General features: G+C 41.7%; 1 protein-coding gene across 1 annotated transcript in view; it reads left to right on the plus strand.

The window, feature by feature from the left end:
- sptbn5 (spectrin, beta, non-erythrocytic 5) overlaps positions 1-12595 on the plus strand; it is a gene marked incomplete at both ends in the record, with an annotated part of 61866 nt that extends 49271 nt beyond the window's left edge. Inside the window, 16 exons of the mRNA XM_079223437.1 lie at positions 350-418; positions 512-655; positions 1477-1673; positions 2368-2572; positions 2653-2832; positions 3357-3512; positions 4218-4435; positions 5236-5425; positions 5489-5665; positions 6319-6426; positions 6505-7356; positions 7414-7482; positions 8405-8488; positions 8629-8720; positions 10676-10792; positions 12184-12595. Coding sequence (XP_079079563.1) covers positions 350-418; positions 512-655; positions 1477-1673; positions 2368-2572; positions 2653-2832; positions 3357-3512; positions 4218-4435; positions 5236-5425; positions 5489-5665; positions 6319-6426; positions 6505-7356; positions 7414-7482; positions 8405-8488; positions 8629-8720; positions 10676-10792; positions 12184-12595 — 3270 coding nt within the window. The remainder of the gene's footprint in view (positions 1-349; positions 419-511; positions 656-1476; positions 1674-2367; positions 2573-2652; positions 2833-3356; positions 3513-4217; positions 4436-5235; positions 5426-5488; positions 5666-6318; positions 6427-6504; positions 7357-7413; positions 7483-8404; positions 8489-8628; positions 8721-10675; positions 10793-12183) is intronic.
- Positions 12596-24079: the final 11484 nt, after the last annotated feature.

Raw genomic sequence — 24079 nt, forward strand, 5'->3', positions numbered from 1 at the left:
TTTGTGTTTCATGTTTAAATGCTGTTGCACCAGGGATAAGAGGGAAACGTAATTTCAAATTTCTGTACGTCTTGCACATGCGGTATTTTTGATAAATAAACTTGACTTGACTTGACTTGTGTGCACTGCTGCTGTAATCCTGCAATTATCTTATCTTAACACATTCGAATACAACACAGGACTTTGAACAGTTATTTAAATGGGAAATAATGAGAATGTGTGTTTAGTGACAATAAGCAACCGTTTTAAGGATTTTTTATTTTGCGGGCTCCATAAATCTTCCCGAAATTCCCAATCAAAAGCCCCTTGAACAAGCTACAGGTTCAACTTCCTGCTTTTGCTTCTTCAGGCTGTGTCGCAGGAGATCTCAGGCCGTGTCCCATTGGTCCAGGCCGTTCAGGAGGCGGGGCATAGTCTGGTGAGGAGCCATCACTCGCTATTGAAACTCTTCCTTTTTGTGATGTAAAGAAGGAAACAATGAGTCACAGTCTCTCTCCCCCCTCCCTCTCAGGTCAGAGGTCGTCACTTTGCGTCTCACGACATCCAGGAGCGTCTGGAGGAGCTGAAGCGTCTCCACCAGGAGCTGCTGATGGAGGCGGAGAGGAAGGGGAAGCTCCTGCAGGAGGCGCTCAGCATCCACGTCTACCTCTCCGAGGTGAATGTCAAAGTAACGATCGAGAACTGAAGAAGCTACAATATCTACGGTGTCCTGATTCCGGATTAATTTCACAGTTTAACCATCGGAATGTTAAAAAAAAGTTTTACTGACAAAAGTCATATAATATGAAACGTGTGAACAACAAATGTGTGTTTAAGTCGTCAGCGGTGTTGGTAAAGTTGAGACAAACAGCTCTTATAAGGGAGAGACATATGGAGTTACATTGTGATGCGTTCATGCTCTGCTAAGTGAAAATGAGCACTGGCCGAAGGTAAATTATAATGTTCTCATGATGCGTTCACATGTAATCTAGTAAAATATAGTGTTGGTGATGGACTAGAATAAATCCAGATGGTATCCTATGAATATAAAATAGATATTAGAGATGATTATGAGCTTCCTTACACGCTCTAAACTCATCATTAGATTGAATTAACACTAATACTAATATGCAAATTACTACTATAGATGACTTTAACAAACTAAAGGTAAATAGTTGATGATGACAATAAATATTAGAAATGCACCGAAGGGAAATTAATCGAGTGAAAACCTTTCTTATCAGATAAAACAGATTTAAAATCGGTAAGTAATCACGATATATTGCAACGTTTGGTATCACAACAATATCATATCGGGACTTGGGTGCCGTGATGATGTCATATCGTGGGGCCTCTGGTGAGTACCACTATATGAATGTGTGTGTGTGTGTGTGTGTGTGTGTGTGTGTGTGTGTGTGTGTGTGTGTGTGTGTGTGTGTGTGTGTGTGTGTGTGTGTGTGTGTGTGTGTGTGTGTGTGTGTGTGTGTGTGTGTGGAGGTGTCTGAGCTGCAGCTGTGGTCGGAGGAGCAGCGGGCGGGTCTGGAGTCTCGGGACTGCGGGCGGAGCGAGGAGGCGACGGAGAACCTGCTGAGGAGGCTGGACTCTGTGGACGTGGAGCTGGAGAACCAGAGGAGGACCGGGGAGAAGCTACAGGAGAGAGGAGCCTCGCTGCAGCACCTGGGACATCCCAACAGGTAAACAGGGACACGGCGGGGTCACCTGGTTAAGACACCGGTGTTAAAACACTTGTTCAAGACACCTGTTCAAGAGACCTGTGTTAAACACTGTAATGGTAAAATATGTATATGCAACGATTGAAATGTATCTGGTTATGATCTTACGAAATAGAAACTGTATAGACACAGTGGAAAAACATTGTGTGCCTGTTAACATACATGGCTCACCATACATCGTCTACTTCCTGTTGGGAAGATAGTGTTTTCACAGAAACTTAACTGCATTCGACTCATAAATCAGATGCTCCCCGGAACAAGATAGCAGGCAAACCCAACTGTCTATGTATGAGTTGTATGGGTGCAACCTTTTTTTAGTGTATAAGTACTGCTGTATTTCTGTGTTCATAGAAGCTTCTTCCACAGCTCACTGGGATACATGTCTGTTAAACTCGCTTCCGCTTGCAAGCAAATAAATGATCAAGACAACTTTGATTCCGTCCAGAACTCTGTTTGTTCGTTCATTGATTGAAACCAAACTCTCCTCTCGACCTAGAAACCTCCTGTTCAAGACACTTGTTTAAAACACCTGTGTTAAACACATGTTTAAACTCCTGTTTCACACACCTTTACACTCAGGAGGAGGTCTGAGAAGCAAGGGGTCGTAACATTTATTATTCTCAAAACAAAGTCTGCCTCTGTGTGTCCATCTCAGCCACCTGGTCACCGAGTCTCTCCCAGGTGTCCCTGAACGCTTCGAGACTCTCCTCCGACTGTCCGCCGCTCGTCGCACCGCTCTGGAAGACCAGCGCCGCCTCTACGTGTTTGAGAGGGAGGCCAAAGAACTACAAACATGGCTGACTTCCAAGAAGGCCCTGGCGGAGTCTAAGGACTGCGGACAAGATCTGGAGGACGTAGAGGTGAGTCACAGAAGTACCTGAAAGGTAGATCAATTTAAGGGAGTCAGTGTACATCTTCAAACCTCCTCCTCCTCCTGCAGGTCCTTCAGAAAAAGCTGGAGGTTCTGGTGTCGGAGGTGTCCGGTCTGGGTCGGAGCCGGCTGACCTCGGTGCAGCAGCTGGGCGGAGGCCTGCAGCAGGACCGCGAGGCCCGGCGGAGGGACGACGCCCTCAGCGGCCTGTGGGACGACCTCAACGGCAGCATCAGGACCAGAGAACAGGTGCGGAGGTTGGACCCGATACCTGCGGTGTTGGTAGTGGTGTTGCCCACCCACAGTTCAGCACGCATGTTTTTCATTTCTATTTATTTGGTTTATTTTGTATGCTGGGATAGCCCTCTCGGAGGCGGGCTGTCCCAGCTCCTACCACCAGGAAGACAATCTTAAACCGGGGTCCCAGGTGCAGAGTGGGAGGGTCACCACCCTCCCACTCTGCACCGCTAACGGAGAACCAGCAGAGGTTCGGAGAACCAGCAGAGGTTCACTTCAGTCATATTATGATGCGTTCAGGCTCTGAAAAAAAAAAAAAAGAGAACTGGCTGAAGGTAAATGATAACGTTCTCATGAAGCGTTCACGTGTAATCTAGTAAAATGTAGTGTTGGCGATAAACTAGAATGAATCCAGATGTTTTCACATGAATATAAAATAAATATTAGATTTGAATTATGAGCTCTGAGCTCGTTATTAGACTTAGATTATTTCTCTGATTCCTACGCCATGTGACGGTCTTTTCCGTGTCCTCCAGAACCTGCAGTTGGCGAGGGAGGTCCATCAGTTCCATCACGACGTGGACGAACTGAAGGGCTGGATGGCCGAGAAGGAGGCCGTGCTGGACTCTGAGGACCCGGACCAGGACCTGCACTCCATCAAGACTCTGCTGAGGCAACACGAGGCGCTGGAGGTGGGGACGTCTGCAGAGGACTTTTATTTTGACGGGGAAAATTCAAAGTACCAAAACGCTTCATGTTAATTTAAACTTCAATGTTTTCTAAACTGATTTTCAAAATAAATACACACATGTGTACATGAAGTACGGATCATATATATTTGATTACTGTATTATAATTATTGATGCATTAATGTATTCATCACTTTAATGCTACAGCTGGTAAATTTACATTTATTAGTTTATTATTAGTCTGAAGATTTTCTAAAATATATAGTTTTTTATACACCAAATATTTGTTATCTTTTTTATTTTTATTTAATTTTACGGTCTTTTGTAGTGTGGATTTTGAAAAGTTCTATATCAAAAAAGATTATTATTATCATTATCATTAAGTAAAATAGAAAATAATATTATTTATAATATATATATGTTAAGAAAGAAAAGTAACCAAAGTTTACAATATACTTTATCTGCTGGGCAGTTTGTGTATTTTCCTCTCAGGGGATCAAAAACATTTTATATAAAACATAAAAATGTATTATTTAGTTGTATTTTCTTTCATTGATCTGAATCTGTGAAGTAACTTAAGCTAAATAAATGAAGTGCAATGAAATGTCCCGTGAGAAAAGAATAAAGGAGCATTCAATGTACTCAAGTAAAGTACAAGTACCTCAGAGTTGTACTGGAATAAACATTGTGGTCCCCATGTTCCATCAGAGGGACCTGGTCCTGATCTCCGAGGAGGCCACCAGGAGCCGAGAGGAGGGCCGGGCTCTGAGCAGACGGCAGCCTCCGGTCCGAGCGGCGGTAAGTCGGAGGCTGGAGGAGCTTGAGGGCTGCTGGACCGGCATCCAGGACAAGTCCTCCCAACGCCGGGCCAGGCTGGACCAGGTCCAGGACGTGCAGAAGTACTGGTCCCACTGGACCGAGCTCATGTAGGTCGAACAAAACCCATGAAACACAAACAACAGACGACAGATTCATGATGATAAACAGCAGGTTGGATAAAATAAAGAAAAATAACTCATAGATATCACCATGACACTTCTCCAGTTGTTACTGAATTTAAGATGATTATGTTTTCTATTGCAAGTTTTCAAAAAAAATATTTTTTAAATATGCAAATGAGGCAAAACCTTATTAAATATAAACTGGTTATAATACATTTCCAGAACATAAATCTGAATTTTGGATGAAGCCAGGTTCAAAATGATTGTTTCATGTAATATTAGTTTCACATATTAGAGTCAGATGTTTTTACTTTCTGGATATCTCTTTGTTTCACAAAAATAATTTCAACAGCCATAAAAAAAAAAGGAATCTCATTCTTTTGGTACTTGAAGTACATTTTATGTAAAAATGGAATGCAGTAAAAGATGCGAGTACTTCTTCCAGAACTGGTACAAACACACTTCACACACAAGGCTTCATTCCAGCTCAACTTTATATAACGTATTCAATTAAAAATAAAACCTTTTTTAAAACAGCTGAAAATCAAAGTTTATGATGCAGCTTAAAAACTCCGCACATATTTTGGTTCTTTGTATTCCCCCGTCAAAAAGTCCTCTGCAGACGTCCCCACCTCCAGCGCCTCGTGTTGCCTCAGCGGAGTCTGGATAGAGTGCATGTCCTGGTCTTCAGAGTCGAACCGCCGATCTTCTGATCGAGGGACGACGACACGGTTTTCCTCCCAGTCCACAAATGCGAAAATATCTCCGTCCATCTTGTGTATCAGGGCCTGGCTGAGGGAGACACTGTCCCTGGTTCGAGGGGAGGCGCTGAGCGTGGAGGGAGGTGACCCGGAGCAGCTCTTGAAGAAACACGAGGAGTACCGCGTCCAGATGGACAGGCAGCTCGGCAAATCACAGGCCGCCAAAGAGGAAGGGAGGCGGCTGGTGGAGGGAGGAAACTTCATGTCCCCGGAGGTGAGAAACACACATTCACCGAGTACCGTCTATCTCACCTGACGTCCCCCTAAACCTCCTCAGGTGGAGGAGCGCGTGGTGGAGCTGGAGGAGCTGGAGGTGCGGGTCGAGAAGGTCTGGGAGGAGACCAGGCTGCGGTACGAGGAGGAGCTGGAGATCTCCCTCCTGCAGAGGGAGCTGGAGCAGGCGGAGCGCTGGCTGAGCTCCTACGAGAACTCGCTGACGGCCGAAGACTTCGGGGTGAGGAGCGGTCACGCTGAGCGGAGGTTCAAAGGGTCAAAAGGTCAAGAGGAAACACGAAGTTGTGTTATTGTGGTTCGGCTGCTGATGGCCAAACACGTTCAGCGGAGAACGTAAAGGCTCAATCCGGATCTCCTCACTCCTTGAGACGCTTCCATGCAAAGTCTGTGAGGGTTTAGTTCTTCGTGGGTTTGAGTCCTTTATGAACCCTTCCTGCAAGTCCACATCTCTGCAGACTTTGACTGAAGGGAATTACCCACAACTCATAGCGTTGTGACGTTTAACACGGGGTAACCAGTGGAAGACGTTAAAAATATATAACTTAAACGAGAACGGCATGTTCAATTTACACAAACGATTACACAAAAGATGAAAAATAAAAACATGAAATCAGAGATTATATTACACCGATTTACCTCAACCATAACTTTCTCTCTCCTGACCACCAGGGGGCAACTCCTCTGTTTGTATAGAAGTCTATGCTTCATGTGTTAAAGCTGCATTCTCTCTCCTGACCACCAGGGGGCGACTCCTTTGGTTGTATAGAAATGACTCTACTTACTCTACTCCTCTCTTAGTAAACATTGTAAACATGAGTTTATGTCTCAATCTCTAGTTTCAAGTCAAACAGATGGTTCTTCTTGGTCCTCCAGGACTCTGTGTCGGATGTGATGGAGCTCCTGAAGAGGCAAGAGGACCTGGAGGCCATGATCCAGGCCCAGAGCGACCGCTTCATCGCGTTACAGAAGAAGAAAACACAGGTTAGTTAGCTATTAACTCTCTGGAGACGACGGACGCGTCTTTGTCTTTGCTCTGATGTTTTCTTTTTTCCTTTTCAGAGGGAGAAGAGACTTGATGGAAGCTCTGACCTTCAGGATAGAAAACCTCCAGCCAGAGTTTCGTCTCTGAGGAGCAAACCGTCGGATCCAAAGACCGCCGCCGCCTCCTCCCCCTCCTCCTCCTTCTCCTCCTCCTCTAGAGACGTCGTCCGTCGAGTCAGCGGCAGCCGGAGGACGGACAGAGCCGTCAGATCGTCCACGCCAGACGGGAAAAGCAGTCCCGCGACCTCTACTACCCCGACCCTCCACCTCCTCCCCAGGAGACACTTCAGTACCGGCAGGAAGAAATGGGAGGACGAGGACGCCGGCAGACCTCTTACTAGTCCCAGCTCCAGCCCGACACGTGACGCTCCCCTCAGCGCATCGCCGGAATCCTCCTCTCCCAAGCGTCCTCTGTCTCCTCCTCCCTCCTCCCAACAAACCTCAGTCTTGTCTTCCTCCCCTGAGAAAGACCGTCGTCCTCGATCTAAACCTCCTCTGGCTCCAAAGCCCGGGATCTCCTCCCCCACTGCATCGCCTGACTCGGTCCGTCCAATCAGAGAGCTTGTTGCTCCCACTGAGCCGCCGGCGCCTCCTCCGGTCGCAGAAAGACGTTCTCCCCCCGAATCTCCTCCGCCTGCAACGAGGGCCGAGCTCCGCAACGAGCCTATGGGTGCTGAACCGGTTCCACCACCTGACCCCGCAACTACTGCACCAATCACAGATGATGAGACGGCATCAGCTGACCTCGCTCCTGCAGCCTGTGAGCGGCCTCCGTCTCTGCAGGGAACCAGGAAGTTGGACAATGTGGCAGAGGAAGACGCCGCCATCCACAGAGAGGTAAACTCTCTCTCTCTCTTGCATCAGCTGTCGTGACTTTGTAGTTATTACTGAAAGCTGATTGGTCGCCGCTCTCTGTGACGTTGTCAGGTGACAGCCGAGCAGCCAATCAAGATGGAGGGGACGCTGGAGATAAAACTGAAACAAGGAGGTAACAAGGTGAGTGCATACAAAGTAGTACATTAAAAAATAGTACTTTCCTGGATCACATCAGAAATGTAAACAACAACAATGAAAAACAATGCTTTGGGCAGATAACTTGGCCGATACTTTATTAATCCTGCAAGGAGTTTTTTTTTGCGTTACCACAGCACTTGTACATACAGGTAAGTAATACAATATAAAAAATGCAAAATATATACAAAATAGGATAGAATAATATTAAATTAAATTAACTAACAAACCAAAACAACAGTGCAAAGATTTTGACATCAGGAAAACATTGTCAATCAATCATATCAATTCTGAAAAATTGGCAACCAGCTCTTGGTTACATAAAAAACAGAAACTTTAAAAAAGGTAGCAAACGTGCAAACTAACAATATAATTTGAATTGGTTGAACCTCAGATGAATTAACCATCACTGAGTGAATAAAGTTTTACGGACAGGACAATTATGAGCTGTTTAACTTCCTTCCACGCTCATTATTATACTTCATTCACACTAAGAATGACAATAAAAATATTATCTTTTATTTCCTGATCATTTGATTTGGGTTTTTATAAAGAAAAAAAAACACTATTAATTACTATAACAAAGAAAAAGTATAACATTTAGTATTTATACAGTAGAAATGATTTTTGGAATGAAATTAAATGACTATTCTGGATCCATGTAGACCAGCGGCAATAATCAAACAAAGGGATCTGTGTCTGCTATTATGGATCATCAACGATCAATAATTAGTATCAGTTAGTATTAGTAAAACTCGTGATCGTGAATCTAAACGTTATGTTTGCTCTTATCCGAATCGCGACCTTTAGCCGGGTGCTGGTAGAAATGTTACGGCCTTTACCTCCATGTCCAGTGTGACGATTGGCTGACAGGTGTGTCGTGTCCCACTGTGATTGGCTGCTGCAGGGTCTGGAGCACTGGGAGGAGGTGTTGGCTGTTCTGCAAGGAGAGACGCTCGGCCTGTTCAAAGACCGAGCGGCTGCTGACGAGGTAACGACGACGCTTCACAGTGAAGCAGAACATCATGGGCTCCTTATTATAGAAATCCTAAATCTTAATGGCGGACTAACGGACAGGAACGGCCCCTTTTTTAATGATGTCATCGCTGAAACACAGTGTTGTTTCCTCAGAAGTCCTCAAGGTGGCCTCCTGTCAGCGTGGGCAGAGCCGTTTGTAGAGAGAACGTCTCCTACAGGAGGAAGGAGAACACCTTCAGACTCATGTGAGAACCATTCACCTTCTCACTGATTAGTAGTGTTCATTTGCCCTCTAGAGCCCTATACATTTATATGTATTTATATTTGAAATATATATTCCAGTGAATTGTGGAAAACTTCTGGGCCCTATTTCTCGTACCTGGCTTACTGAGTTAGCGGGCTAATTTTCAGGATAAGAGGATGTAGGTCTAGCTTTTTGGTTTCTCGAAGCAAGTTTAGATGAATCACCATAGCAACACAGCCAAAAATGTAAACCTGCTCCCGGGCAGGCTTACTGAAATTCACTGGATAAGATGGCCACTCCCATCGGACAAAAAAGGCAACTCCCTTCCTCATTGATGAAGGAGCGATATTAGTTATATTAGTTTTATAGGGAGAGAGTTCTTCCAGATCGCCAAGATGCATTCTCACATCATCACGACTTCCTGTACGCGGCGCTATAGATTCTGCCGACAAGAACTAATTTATTTACGAGAGCTTCTCGCGGACATTGATCACCACAGGCGCAGCCGATTGCCCGTCTCACAGACATATACTAACATGCTGTTCTTAAGTTTATTTAGCGCTTAAGTAACTTATAGATGGGTTGAAAGCACTCATAATTATATGACAGTGTTATTCGTACACCATACATATCATTATTGTAGACAATGATTAAGGTGATCGTGATAAGAATACAGAGAATCATACACAATTTCTTTTCACTGCTTCAATTGATTGAATTTCTGATTATGAATAATACATACTGATCCGCCCATACACATATTCAAACCCCTAGTTATATGGTAATCTACACATACATGTATATACACATATATAGTACAACATGATACATACGCACATACAGTACATATATCCTCATAAGTAAGTATATATTTATTCTTATACTAGTTTTAAATAAAAATGATCTGATTGATTTGGGTGATGAAGCACTTAAAATTAGCCGATATATTTTCCCAACACTTACACATTTAACTTGTCTGATATATTTGCGACGCTGGTGTCTCGCAGCGGGGGCGGTGTTAAGCTGCCCCCGCGAATATTCGCAACACGTTTGCTGTGAATGATTAAGGTATTGAATTCCTCATATGCGTTCATGATCATCTCCTGCTTCTCAGCGGAGAAATAAAAAAAGGTTCCTCTGAGTTTATTTGGCATTGTACTGTTAGAGCATCGTGGTGTCAGTGCTCGATTATTATCCCTTCTGAAGAAGAGTGGGCACGCACATTTATCCAGATGACTGACGTCTGGTTAGAATTAACGAGACCGTTTCAGCACGGATCTGCCGTCGAGAAACCGAGTTAGCCTGATGTCAATCATCTCGCTAATTTAAGCTGGATAATAGGATTTGATCGACTTTGTTGAGCCAGGTACGAGAAATAGGGCCCTGATTTGCTTGTTCTTATCGCTGCATCATCACATCAAAGATGTGACATTTGAATGTGCTTTCGGACACATTTTTTTCTACTTTCAGACAGATTTGACTTTTTTTTTTAACTAAACGTTGGGACCTCATCTAAAATTAACAATAAAGTTATGTAGGTTTGAGAGTTAAGTCAATAATGTTGGTTATTGTTGATTGAGTGTGTATGTGTGTGGGTGTGGGTGTTTAACTGTTTATTGCCAAGTATGTTACACGTACAAGGAATTTGATTTCAGTGAAAAGTGGATAACAAAAAATAAAAAACACAGTGCAATAATATAGTGACATTATTTAGAAAAATATTATAACATACAATAAAAATATGGTAAGCAACAGTACATTAAAACAAGTGTTTTATTACAGTGGCAAGTGTATTTTAATAGAAAAAAGATGTGCAAGAGTGAGAAATCCTTTTAGGGATGTGTATGTCAGTGGGGGGGTCCCTGGCTTTATTGATGTGTATTGTGTTTGTGTGTGTTGTGTTGTGTGTATTGTGTTTGTGTGTGTGTTTAACTGTTTCTTGTGTTTATGTGTTAGACTGGAGGACGGCAGTCAGTACCTGTTTTCAGCGTCCAGCAGAGAAATGCAGCTGCTTTGGGTGAAGAAGCTCCAAAACTGCTCTGAATCTACCAGCAGCGACTCAGACGACTCAGGGTAACCACACGCACAGTCTCTCACACACACACACACAAAATTGTCATTCGGAGTCATTCAGAGCACAAATTATTCTAAATCCTGTTTTTAAAGAAAGAAAACAGCCAATTAACGATTGAGTTTGAATGGGGCCACTTCCTGTTCACTGGTTACAAAATAAAAACAAGATGGCGACCTTGAGGCTTCAAAACGTCCACAAACCAACGAGACGTCGCGACAACTTCGTCCACTTCTTATAAACAGTCTGTGCATGACGGGTCAAATCTTGTGTGCCATTAAGAAACAACTTTTACTAAAAAATATATATTTAAGCGCGTATAAAAGTCTTTAAAATAAAGCGCTTGTCTTAGAGATGTCGGCACACAATCAACAGCTGTGCAGGAAGTACTTTAAATACTGCATGAAAACCTCAGAATAACGTTTTACTAAATATCTGTTCAAAGAAAAGTACTTGACAGTCTCTGAGTGCGAGTACTGAGGTTTAATTCATCAATATTGTGTCCTGGCTGTCATTTTATTCCTGCTTTGATTGATTGATTTTCACACACTTTTAAAAAATGAAGACGGACACAAAAGCGTTGCTTGACTCGTTTTTTTTTCATTTTTTGCGGGGGGGGGTTTGGACTCAAACCGGACGTCCGTCTGTCAGTCAGTCAGCCGCTGAAAGTATTTGATGGAGTTTCAGACTGAAGTGGTTTCCTTCACACTGAGTAATTTGACTTTCACATCCCACGCTGTGCTCTGTGGGGTCGCCGGGCACCGCTCAGGTGGGTGAGAGGCTAAAGAGAAATTAACCTACCTTTTTTTTTCTTCTTTTTTTAATGAGATACTTTGACAAGGTGAATTACATTCAGCGGGGAACACAATGGTAGAAAACACACAGGACGCAGCCGCGGGTCCATTCAGCTGTCATCTGGTTCAGTTTGCAGCGGGGAGACGAAAGTGTAGCACTCTGCAGAGGAAACGCTGCGAAAGCAGACATGAAATACATTCAGGAAATGGATTCTGCAGGGGAGTTATGTTTATTTAAGAGCTGTAGAAGCATACACAAGCTTTTAGTATTCTTTAATATTCTGTTTTTTGCCGACAAAGTAAAAAAAAACTCTGGTTGTATAGAAGTCTATATAAATGACTCTACTTCTCTCTTGATTTATTCCCTCAGTCTCTAGTTTCAAGTCTTCTTCAATACAGCATGATGTTCATTTAGTAAATTATGGTAATTTAGAGTCAAACAGACCATAAAGCAGGGGATGCGTTAGGGTGGGGCTACAAGGTGATTGACAGGTCGACACCAGTGACGTGTATAAGTATTAATTGTGGTTTCTTTTTACTTTGTGACGTCAGTTCGGCGATGCTAGCTCTGGAGCTAAACTGTTAGCTTGTTTCTTTAGGAGAGTGTCGTCGGTCAACGTGAGTTTGGAGAAGTTGGCCGAGGGTCCAGAGGATTCGGCCTCCGCCAGCAGAGCTGAGAGCCTGGAGAGGCAGACGTCCACCGAGGGTGCGCCTCCTCCCAAACCCCCCCACACATACTACAACAAACACCGCTACCCTGAGGCCAGGGGGGGCCCGACCGCCGGTGAGACGACGCAGCACGTTAGCGCGTTAGCACGTTGTTCAACCACCAGTTCGCCGGTGAGCGTCTATGAATCTGTCATTTTAGGTTCTGAGACCCCGCCCCCTTCAGGGCCTCCTCCTCCAATGCCCGACGCCCAGGACCCCCCCACTGCGACCCCCCAGCTACTAGAAGACAGCAGCAGCAAGTCCAGGAGGAGCGTCTTCAGGAAGTTTTTTATTAAGAAGTAAAGCTTTCCTGCCTGTCAGCCCCTCTCCTTTTATATCTTAGAAGCCAAATGGTGCATTGATATTATTTAAATAGCACCTTTTTAAAAACAACACATGAATATAAAACAGATGACAGAGGACATTTCCTGCAAGCAAAAATAATGTTAATGACAAAGTGCTTTTATTTAAGTGCCTCACAGAAATTGCAGAACCATTGGCGAGCTAGAACTTATCTCTGAGAACGCAGACCTTCCAGTGACGCTCTGTGATTATGAGATTATTTTATTATAATAAACTTTATTTATAAATAAAATACCAAATTAAATTATAAAATACATGAAAATTACAACCAGAAAGTAAAAAGTTATAAAAGAAATACTTCTGTTTCTTCAGTTTTCAGCCTGGAGACTAAAATCAATAATCAATAAGATGATCAAATCAATCCTGAAGAAAACTGAGCCGATGTGATCTGAACAATCTGCAGTCTTTTTTTAATTCAGTCAAGAGAAGAATTCATATTTCATATTCATATTAGTTTCTAGTGGTCGAGGAGCAAATTGATCTGAAATCAATAAGTTTGATCTGCGGGCGGTTTGATCTTCATCTTCTTCACGTGAAGATTTTCATTAAAATGTTTGGTTTCATGAAAACAAGCTCTTGTTTATTTATTAATGAGCAACGAACCCAAACATCTTCAGACTCCATTCAGTCCGATCAATAAGTTGATCGTTAACGACAAAGAGTCACATCAGGGGTTCAAACAACTTCATTCAGGATTTTGGGGGGAAATTAAAGCCGATTGAGTGAGAGTCACTGAGACGAGCCGACTCCAGTTTATGAATCGTGAACATGTGACGTCATCATTGATTAGGACGCTCTTCATTATGTATTGATTGCTGATCGTTGTATTGATTACCGCGAGCGCTGAGGAAGAAGAAAACTCATTAACTGGATTTAAATGCACTGAATGTTTTTGATTAAATATTTCAACCTTTCCTCGTCGACTTCCTGCTTTATTTGACTTCCTCTCAGAGATTTGTGCTTGTCGTGTGATCAATAACCCATCAGTTTATTGATCTGTTGATCAGTGCTGCTGGTTCGTTTTCCCTCCAGGTAATAGCCACAGCCGCCTCCTTGAAACCACATCTATTGTACATTAATTTCTATTCTGTTTCTTGACTGTGCAGTAATTTTCTTTTTATGTTTTTATTCGCTCACTGTTCGTTGTATGGAAGCCCGGTTAACATAGTATTTAACCGTGTAGCAGTGGCGGGCCGTGTGTTTTCTAACTAGGCCTTCAGTGCCAGACTTCAGGGGCGGACTGGGGGAAAAAGCAGATAAGGGGTTGAATTCTCAAGACGAAGGAAATGTAACTTCTGATGACGAGAAATGGGGGGGTTCATGGGTCTCACGCAGACTCAGTGTTTTTCTTATACTTCACTGTGGCCTGGAGGCGGAATCCTCATGCTGTATAAAGTAAGATGGTGACTGTTGTTTCATTGAATCTTGTGTCACAGGCTGCTCTTGAGTAGCTGCTGCATACTTTTCCTCTTGCAAGAAATGAACGGACGTAAGACAACTTTGATTCAGAGACTTAATTCCTCCTTAACAGATCGACAGAGAAAATCTTCCATCACACCTGGACACCTGGGGTACTTAAACGAGTAGGCGGGTAGGACCGGGATGCACCTGGGTAGGCTTATGATTTTTTACCAGCACGTCAACAGCACAGCGACAGCACGCCACCAGTGTCAGATCAGGTCACGAGGGAGAGGCAGCATGGGGTGTTTGTTTGTTCGATTGTTTTAAGTTACAATAAATAGCAGTAAAACCGGACTCCCGCATGCATTCTTTTGGCTGCGTCATTTACTAAACCTACGGTCTATCAATGGCTTTTTGATATTGGTTTATTTTCTTTGATTTATATTTATTTTATTTTACTCACGGGACAAATGGCCACTACAAGCGGTGAGCCGAGAGAATGTAGCCGAAACACCTGAGTCCACGGGTCAGAGACAAGCAGGGAGTGCGAACCGCAAATCTGCAGACCCACTCAATACGGCGCGCTGCCCACTCTCGGCGCGTTCATGATACAGACTCTCGTGTGGACAGCAGGGGCTCACTTTGATGAGCAAAAAAGGCGCGGACACTCCGTGGAACAATGTAGCGTCAAAGCAGCTTCTAGGTTCCAGGTGACACAATCACAGCGCATGTTAATGGTCACACGGGCTGTAGTGTTCTCGTGCAGAGTGTTGAAACTCTGGACTAAACACCGAGTTAAACCGCAATCAATGAAGACCGAGTCGTAGTAAGTTTCACCCATTTATTGTAACTCTTTTTCCTCAATCATGCTGGTGAAAACTGCAAACAAAGACAATACAAACATTCAGTGTACATACGTAAACATAACATTTCACAGTAGAAAATATAAATATACTTTGCATGCATCTTTATACATTTACAGCACTCACGACATTGCCTCTACGATGCTTCCCTGTGGATGCGAGTGGATTTTGGAGCATGCGGTCCACTGTCAAATGTTACTCAACCCGAATTACTGAAACCGGACACCATTTAACCGGAAGCACAGGGAGTGACTGAACCGGAAGTGATGTCATAACATAGCACGTACAGGAAAATCATGTTACCAATAACTATGTCTTGAAATAAACCCTATTAATTAAACAGAAATTAAATTGAAAATGCTGTAAAGGCAACACACGGGCCCTGTGATGAATCAGACGTCCAGACACTCTAGAAGGCCAATTCATATAGTTTAACCAGCCTACCCTTCCACAGAGAAAGAAAGGTGAAATGTGATTGGATAAGATGCTGTTAACCAGCTCCAAAGCTGAGCCATAACAGAGGCCTGAAGCAGAGGAACAGATGAAGACAGCTGTGCAATGAGGAAAAAAAGCTAATAGGGAAAAATAATTAGTTGGAATGCTTCAGCAGTCCAACTATTGTTCTGCAAATCTTTATTAAACTTATTCCGCTATTTCTTCCGTACGTATTTTGCACATCTTCTCCTCCTTCATATATTCAGCTACAGAAACTGTTCGACTATTAAAATATTCAGCTACTTGAGGACACGATGGCTATCTATTTTCATAAGTTCTAACTATTCAAGTTTTTGAATTGTTAAGCTTTTCATGATTTTGTTTTTTATGAATGGGATCCAATGGGGAAAATCTTCAAATCCTCTTCAACTTCAAAAGCTTACAGGTTCTGCATAAGTTCAGCTAAAGACACCATTTAAATTTTAAATTTTAAAAATGTTGACAAAACCTTCAGCTATTATTCTATCATTTCAGATTGCTGATATCTTTAATAGTTTTTTTAACTGTCACCGTTTTCGTTTTATGCTTTTTTAGCAACTTTTCTGACTTTAACATGGGTGTGTATTGCGCAGCTCAGAGTGAGTGATGTCATAGCTAGAGTCCAGAGACTTCAAGATTTCCTCCATTTTTTTGTTGCTTTTTGCCATGTACTCCACAATACTAACTTTTTGGGCATAATTTATATATCAAAACGTTGGAAATATTGTCTTACTTCGTAAACTTGTGTCGATTTGAATCCAACATATTCGGGCGTGTTTGGATCGGGCTGTGTGTGTGTGTGTGTGTGTGTGTGTGTGTGTGGGGGGGGGGGGGTCCTCCTCCTTCCTCCATTCCCTCCCATGTTGGGTCTCCCTGCTGTGGTGTCTGGGTGGCGAGGGGGGAGGGGGGGGGCGTGTGTGTGCGGGTGCGGGGGCGCGGCGGGGGGGATCCGCTGTGGGCTATGGAGCCGTACTCTAATGCAGTGGTACCCGACCTCTTTTGAGCCACGGACCGGTTTTGTGTCAGACAATATTTTCACGGACCGGCCTTCACGGTGTAGACGAAAAATATGACGTAATAAATATGACGTAATACGACCGGCATAATGACAATTATAAAGTGCATAAAGATACAACTCACCATGACGCTGCATTAGTGGAGCCCTGAGCTTGTTTCTCTGCTGCGAGCCGGTCCGTCTCGGGGTGACGGAAGAAAAAGACCGAGCCCCGACGTGTGTTGTTTATGTCCAGTCTACTGACTCTACTCCGTACCTTAAGCCTTTATATGCAATCTGTAACTTCATTAAACCCGCTTCACAAAGACAGGATGTTGGAATGGAGGCAGGGTTTCAGAGCTTTTTTGGCGATCTCAGTAAACTCTGCCTTGATTTCAATCCAGAACACAGAGTTGTAACGGACTTTTAAGTTTCACTTTTGGGGTAACGTATGGAACCTCTTGACATGTGTCAAGAAAGTTACGTTTGAGGCTACGCACAGACGGATGTATCCGGTCTTTTTTCAAAATAAAAAAATGTTCAGATTTTTTTTTAAAATTTTTTTTATTTAAGCTTTAAGCTTCAGCTTTTTGCATTCCAATGCATTTTCAGCAGGAAATGCAATTTCTAGTTATAATACATGTAGTGTCTTTGTGAAAAACAGATATATTATAAATAATAATAATAATAGCTATAACGTTTAATTATAAAGAATTAAAAAAAAGAAAAGTAATTATAAAATAGCTATAACTTTGTGATTCTGTTTAGGCCAGCAGAGAAGGCTTAGCAGGCCCTGACCGCCCGCCACTGCCGTGTAGTAGTAGTAGTAGTAGTAGTACTTGTTCTCTAACATAGTAGTTAGCCGTGTAGTAGTAGTAGTAGTAGTAGTAGTACTTGTTCTCTAACATAGTAGTTAGCCGTGTAGTAGTAGTAGTAGTACTTGTTCTCTAACATAGTATTTAACCGTGTAGTAGTAGTAGTACTATTATTTGTTCTCTAACATAGTATTTAACCGAGTAGTAGTAGTACTTGTACTCTAACATAGTATGGAACCGTGTAGTACTTGTACTCTAGCATAATATTTAACCAGTAGTAGTTGTAGTAATAGTAGTGGTAGTATTTGTACTAACATAGTATTTGTACTAATATAGTATTTAACCCTGTGGTAGTAGTAGTAGTAGTAATTGTACTCTAACATAGTATGTAACCGTGTAGTAGCAGGCCCGGGGTGGATAATCGGGAGAATCGGGAGAGTTCCCGGTGGGCCACTTCACTTCTGGGCCGGTCGAGAATTTTATTTGTTGACATTTGTCACGTTAGTCCATCTTCTCTTAAAGTGGGCTACACACGTTCTGCATTCTGACACCGCAGCCTCTGTTTGGGTTGTACCATGCGAGGAAGTTCACCCCTCCTAAATAGAGTTGGTTCGGTCCATATCTCGTCTTTTCCAAAAGGTTTTCTTAGATAAGCTACCGATAGCTGGGCCGGCCCGACCGCAACGATACGCGTCAGGGAGGATGGACGGGAGGAAGAGGGCAGGAGGGGCTGAAAAAGCCAGGTTGGAAAAAAGAAAGGCATTGGAGGAGGATGCTGCCAAACGTGCCAAGCTTACCGATTTATTTTCAAGAGGACAAACACAAGTGGCAACTGGTAAAGAGAGACAAAGGCCTAATGATTAGCAACGTAACTATTGATTAATATCGTTGTAGCGTTGTCAACCTATTCCCAAGCAAAATATTAAATTGAATTAAAATATTAGCCTTTTTATATCACCCAAAATATGGCGATCCATAGACTTTGCAAATATTATGCAAATATTGATATATAATATTGATATTGATATTGAAGTATGCAGTAATATGACTCATTTTTCTTTGTAGCTTCGGAGCAGCAGATAAGACAGTCTCCTGCTGAAAATGATGAGCCCGACATTTGCAATGAGGAGGCCATGACTACAGGGACAGGTAGAGAGGATAACAGAGGAAACAATATGAATCAAAGTTATATATTGTAAGAAAGAGCAGTATATGACAGTACTTGATGAACCAATATGCATTGTTTGCTCAGAAGTGGGTGTAGTAAAGGAGTAAATCACCACTATATAATACTCATGCAGAAAAATGATAATGACCATGACAATGATGGCCCCCATGAGGTCTCACTCCAACAAATCTGGGCTACTGCCTAATTCATGTTAATGTGCACAGAGAAGGAAATCCTCATGTCTATAAGCAACGACACAGTTATAGATACAGTGGCTGAAACCAGTGCACTGCTTAGGCGGTTACTGATGCTGTAGATGCTGTTGGTGCTATTCACAATGTAACTGTATACTGTACTGTGAGTTGAACTGTAAACATTAGTTCAATATGCCTCTTTGTTGAAGAGTGGGATACGTTTCAAACGTTTTATTTATTTATTTCTGCTTTTGTTAATTTATCAACCTATCCTTTTGGAATAGTGGAATATTTTTTTGTTAACTTCTCTTCTTAAGTGGATTATTATTGTTGTATTTAACCTTTACATTATTTGTTGCACCATGATATTAATAAAACAAAAATACAAGATAGTAAGAGCTGAACTGTTGCTGCATTTATCCAATTTCCATTACCATGGAAAAAGTGGGCCGGTCTTGAGCCTGAAATTCCCGGGCTGAAAAGTGGCCCCACTCCGGCCCTGTAGTAGTAGTATTAGTACTAGTAGTACTGTATATCCTGCTGAGACAGACGTGTAGTTCCCCCTGCCGCCTCGCGGTGTCGCTGTTGATGCACTAATCGGCCGCGCTCGTGTTTCTCCTGGAGCTCAGGATTGAGTCTGCGGGCTCCAGCCGGCAGATCGTCCGGTTCAGGCGTTTATTTTCCGGCTCGACATTGATTCAACCGTTAACCCCGCGGCGCCAACACGAGTAACGATTCCTGCTTGTTTGTCTGCTTCAGAACAGCAGGAAGCTGCATCTTCCTCCTCTTCTTCTTCTCTCACTCTTTATTTCATCATCTGAGGACGTTTCTCAGCTGGAGGTGTTGATTTTAGTTTAAACATTTAAAATTCAATTTCACAACTTCAACATCAATGTTTGGTGCAAAATACGTCACTTTAACACGTAAAACACCAACTACTTAAAAAGAGAAACTAATCATAATACCTTAATAATTATGTATTGAATGAAAATTATCACATTACTTTATTATAATGTATATTATTACAATAATATGTATCATTTAAAAGCGTAATCGTATTTTTTTTTAAAGGTAAAAATCGCCTTTCTATTCAATAAATGAGGAAAAATACAAGTTAGACCCTAAAACCGAAATAATAAAAAACAGTAAAAAATACTCTAAATATCAATAGTTAAACCAGCAAGTTTATTTTAGGCCCTCAAACGTGTGGTATTTAATAAATTAATGAGTTTAATTAAACTTCGTATTTGTCTGTAATGATATAAACCATACAGTCTTAAATGTCCTCCGACTGCTAAAGTCATGGACTGCACATTTAAGTGCAAATTAAAAGGTGATACTAACGGCCACATCATCTCTGACCTTGAGCTCCTACAACACAGAGTGACCATCAGCTTTACCGTTCCCGGTGAGTCTGTGTGTTGGACACCTTTTTGTCCTTCCAGGCCTCCGTCTGATTCCTCCTTCAGCATTCAGCTCACGGAGACAGAACAGAAAGCAGCAGGAGGTCAGACACAAACCTGTCTGGTTATTAAAAAGAAAACCAGTTCAACCAGTTTCATGTTTATATGCTTCACTGGACCGATTCAATTCAAAGAGGAAAGAGAAATTTTGAAGTCTCGTTTTTATTTGAGAATGCATTTTTTCATTATGAAGCTGCAGCTGCTTTCTGCTGCAGTTCTTCATATTTATTTGGTTGCATGAAATACAACTATATTTTTTACTTACTTAGTTTTTTTGTTCTTAAAAGAAAAACTATATTTGTTGCGTTTATTGATTCAACTAAACAAAGAAAAAAAACCCACTTTTGACCAATTTGACCACGAGATAAATATACTCTGTCTTTAAAATGCTATTTTTGATGTTATTTAGTGTCTATATAAAATGTGAATGCTTTTAAAAAGCAGTTTATTCTCGACGGGTGGAGGATGACGTCATAAAGGGAGGACATATACAACTGTGATTATTATTGATCTCTTTAATTGTTTAGTTAAAACAATCACCGTCTTATTTTAATGGTGGTTTACAGTTTTGTTTTTGTTTAGTTTTGTTTAAATAAACTGTAATATTTAAATCCGTTTGTTTTCATGATAAAGAAACAATTGGGCAGTTTCAACAGAAATAATCTGATTATTATCAGGAAATTACAGAACAGTGATTTTATTTAAAGAAGAAAAGTCGAACGATTTGATCTGTTTTGTACACGTTTTATTCACAACCGTTTATTTAATTCACTATTTACTGATATTACATTTACTATATTTACTTTGAAATACTTCTCTGATAGAAAAACGCCTTTAAAGTTGAATGTTTATCGAATAACTGAAGGTTTTATTATTCTTCAGTCTAATTTGAATGTTTTTGTTCCTCCAGATCAAATAGAAATGAAAACACAGATCATTAGAAACAACCGCTGATCGAAGATCAAACGTTATGATGTAGTTCCTGTTTCCGCCGCTGGGAGGCGCCCTCTGTCCTCTTCTCCTCCTCTTCCTCTCTTTCTGTTGTTGATCCCTTTGATTTATTTGCTCACAACTTTCCTTCAGCCTTAAAGAACGATAAACATGATGATGATAATAACAATAGTAATAAAAAACAACAGTAATAACAACAACAATGATAATATGAATAATACTCATAATAAGCAATACCAACAATACTAGTGATAATAATAATAATAATAATAATGTAATAATACCAACAACAACAATGTAATAACTAATAATTCTAAAACTAATAATAGTAATACCAACAACAATAATTATAAACTCAGGCTGTTTGTTGAGGAATCGTCCTGCAGATTATCAGCCTTCATTAATCAGTTCTCCCTGAAGCTCCTCATACAGAACGGCGGACAAAGGTCACAGCCGTTCCATTTTTAAGGAACTCTAAAACACCCTCAACCCTTGAATCCCCTTAAGAACTCCTTTCACAACTCAAAGGCCCCCTAAAACCTTTTTAGGAACTTAAAGGAACCTTTGTGGAACATCCTCAAGAACCCCCAAAAACCAAGAAGCACTTTCTGGAATCATTGAAGACACCAAAGGAATCCCCTTAATTGCCCATAGCACCGATAAAGGTACCCTTAAAACCACCGGAACCGACTACAAACCAATCAAGATCCAGTGTTACCTCCTGAGGAACGTAAGGAACCCATTGTGGGCTGCTGGAACCCTTAATTAGTCAGATGTGACTTGGGAACAACACCTTAGCAAACCCCTCAGGTCCACCTTAAGAACCCTCATATACCCCTTGCATACCCCTTAGTGCTTCTACACTGATCAGCTTCATTAAATGAACGAAACAGGGTTCTGCGGTTCAGTTTGAGTGCAGAAAAACAGCAGATGTTGCACACCTGGATCAAACATTTCAGAACTTTAAACCTTTTGGAGACTTTTCTGTTTGTTGTAAAACTGATGAGATGGATGAGTGAAAAATTTAAACAGATGTTTCAATAACATGAAAATAGAACGAAATCTTCGTTTCTCGTGACGGTGGAGATGTTAATTATGATGGAGGTCAAAGGTCACCTTCATGTTTCTTTCTCTCTGATTGAATTTAAAAACCTGCTTTCATATACATACCAATACAACATGTAGAACGTTTTCACAATGAATTCATCACACAAAGTGTAAATTGACTTAACTTTGTGGAGCGTCGGGTAAATGTTTTCTGCATTTATTGTATTACATGAAATGTTTAAATCTGCTAACAGACGATGAGATGTCGTCTTGAACATCTGGAGGCTGTACACATAATGTCTCTAAACCAGTGACTCATGAACACATCTGCTGGAGGTGTTCTCCTCCTTTAGCACTTCAATGACAAAGTTTATTTAAAAAAACTTGCTGGCGTGTCTGCAGGTCTCTGAACCGTGTTCTTAAATCCAGAGGAAAATGAACAGAGTCTGGTTTGGTCTTCGGCTTGATGTCACATTTTGTGCATTCACATGTGTTCTAGAATTCCAAAGAAAATGAACAGAGTCTGGTTTGGTTTGACTTGGAGTCACAGTCTTTAGGTGACCAATCAAAAGAGACGGCCCTCTCTCATCCTCTGCACTCTGCACCGAGCCTGTATTCGGTGTGTGAACTGAGTCTGGTTGAACTTTCTGTCCTGAATAGTTGACCAATAAGAAAGCACCACCTCTCCCTCATCTGACACGCTGTGATTTTAAGTCTGTAATAAGTTTACAATGGAGGTTTTAAATGAACTGAGTATGGGTTTTATTGGACATCCCAGTTGGTCTGTTTAGAAAGAAAGAGAGAATGGAGTCTGGTTGGTCTGGGAGGCCAACAAGAGGCAATAACCTTCAACTGTGCCTCAAATTCTGAACTGAGTCTGGTTTGATTTGTCCCATTCCAAAAATTATGTAATTTCTTTTCCCAACATTTGCTCCAGGTGTTTCATGAAGCCACTTTGCATTCTCTTCTCTCCGGCGCTGCTTTTAGTTTTAATGGTTCAAACTGGAAACAGTTTCAGATTCATGACGAAGCTGCAGGTGAAACGATGAAACACCTGTTTTTATTCAGGAGGTTTCCTCTCAGAGGCTGGACCTCCTCCTCCTCCTCCTCCTCAGTCCTGTTTGGATGCTGCAGAGTCCTCACACACACACACACACACACACACACACACACACACACACACACACACACACACACACACACACAGACACACACGCACGCACGCACGCACGCACGCACGCACACACAGCAGATTTAAGCAGATCCGGTTAACGGTTCAAACTCCGCTCCACATCTTCAGCTCCTTTAAGCAAACTAACAACGAACAAACAAACAATCAGTGTGTTTAGATCAGTGAACAACAGAGAAGCTGACAAACAAACAGCAAGTCACACTACCCCATCAAAATAAAAGCTTGGCAAAAAAAAGGACAAACATTAGTCCTCAACATAGATTCAGGACGCAATAAAACGCGCCGCGCGGATGGAATGTTTGGTTTAATAATTTATTTATTATTTTCCTTGGGTTCATTGTTAAACTTTGGAGAAAAAAAACGTTTTGTTTACCCCAAAAGCCTCAACCAGTCGTTCTTTGACTTCTCCACGTGAATTATTATTGTTCATGTCTTTATTTCAGTGGTCAGACTAATAATAAACCATGATAACTTACTCTCAATATTATGTTTACTGTTCAAACAAGCACTAAACTCACACCTCCCCTTAAAATACCACGATGACAACAATACATGTGAATAAATAGTATAGTAGTCTAAAAATGTCAACAATAAATAAAACTGAAAAGAATCATAAAGGAACAACTACTTTAACCCATTCAGAGAAAAACACAGTTGAGATTTTAAAAACTGATTTTTTTTTTTAAAGCTGAAATTAAACCACTTGTGTTCATGTAAATTGTTGAATTTAGTTGTTGGCCCCGCCCCCATCCGTCTCATTATTACACTAATTTAATATTTGTTTTAATATTCATCAGCAGACTTCCCTTCAGACCTGCAGTTCAGCCTGTTGAGAGAAAGCAACCGGCTCAGTGGTGCGTCG

This window comes from Taurulus bubalis (genome assembly GCF_910589615.1).
Source record: "Taurulus bubalis genome assembly, chromosome: 1".
NCBI classification, from domain to species: Eukaryota; Metazoa; Chordata; class Actinopteri; order Perciformes; family Cottidae; genus Taurulus; species Taurulus bubalis.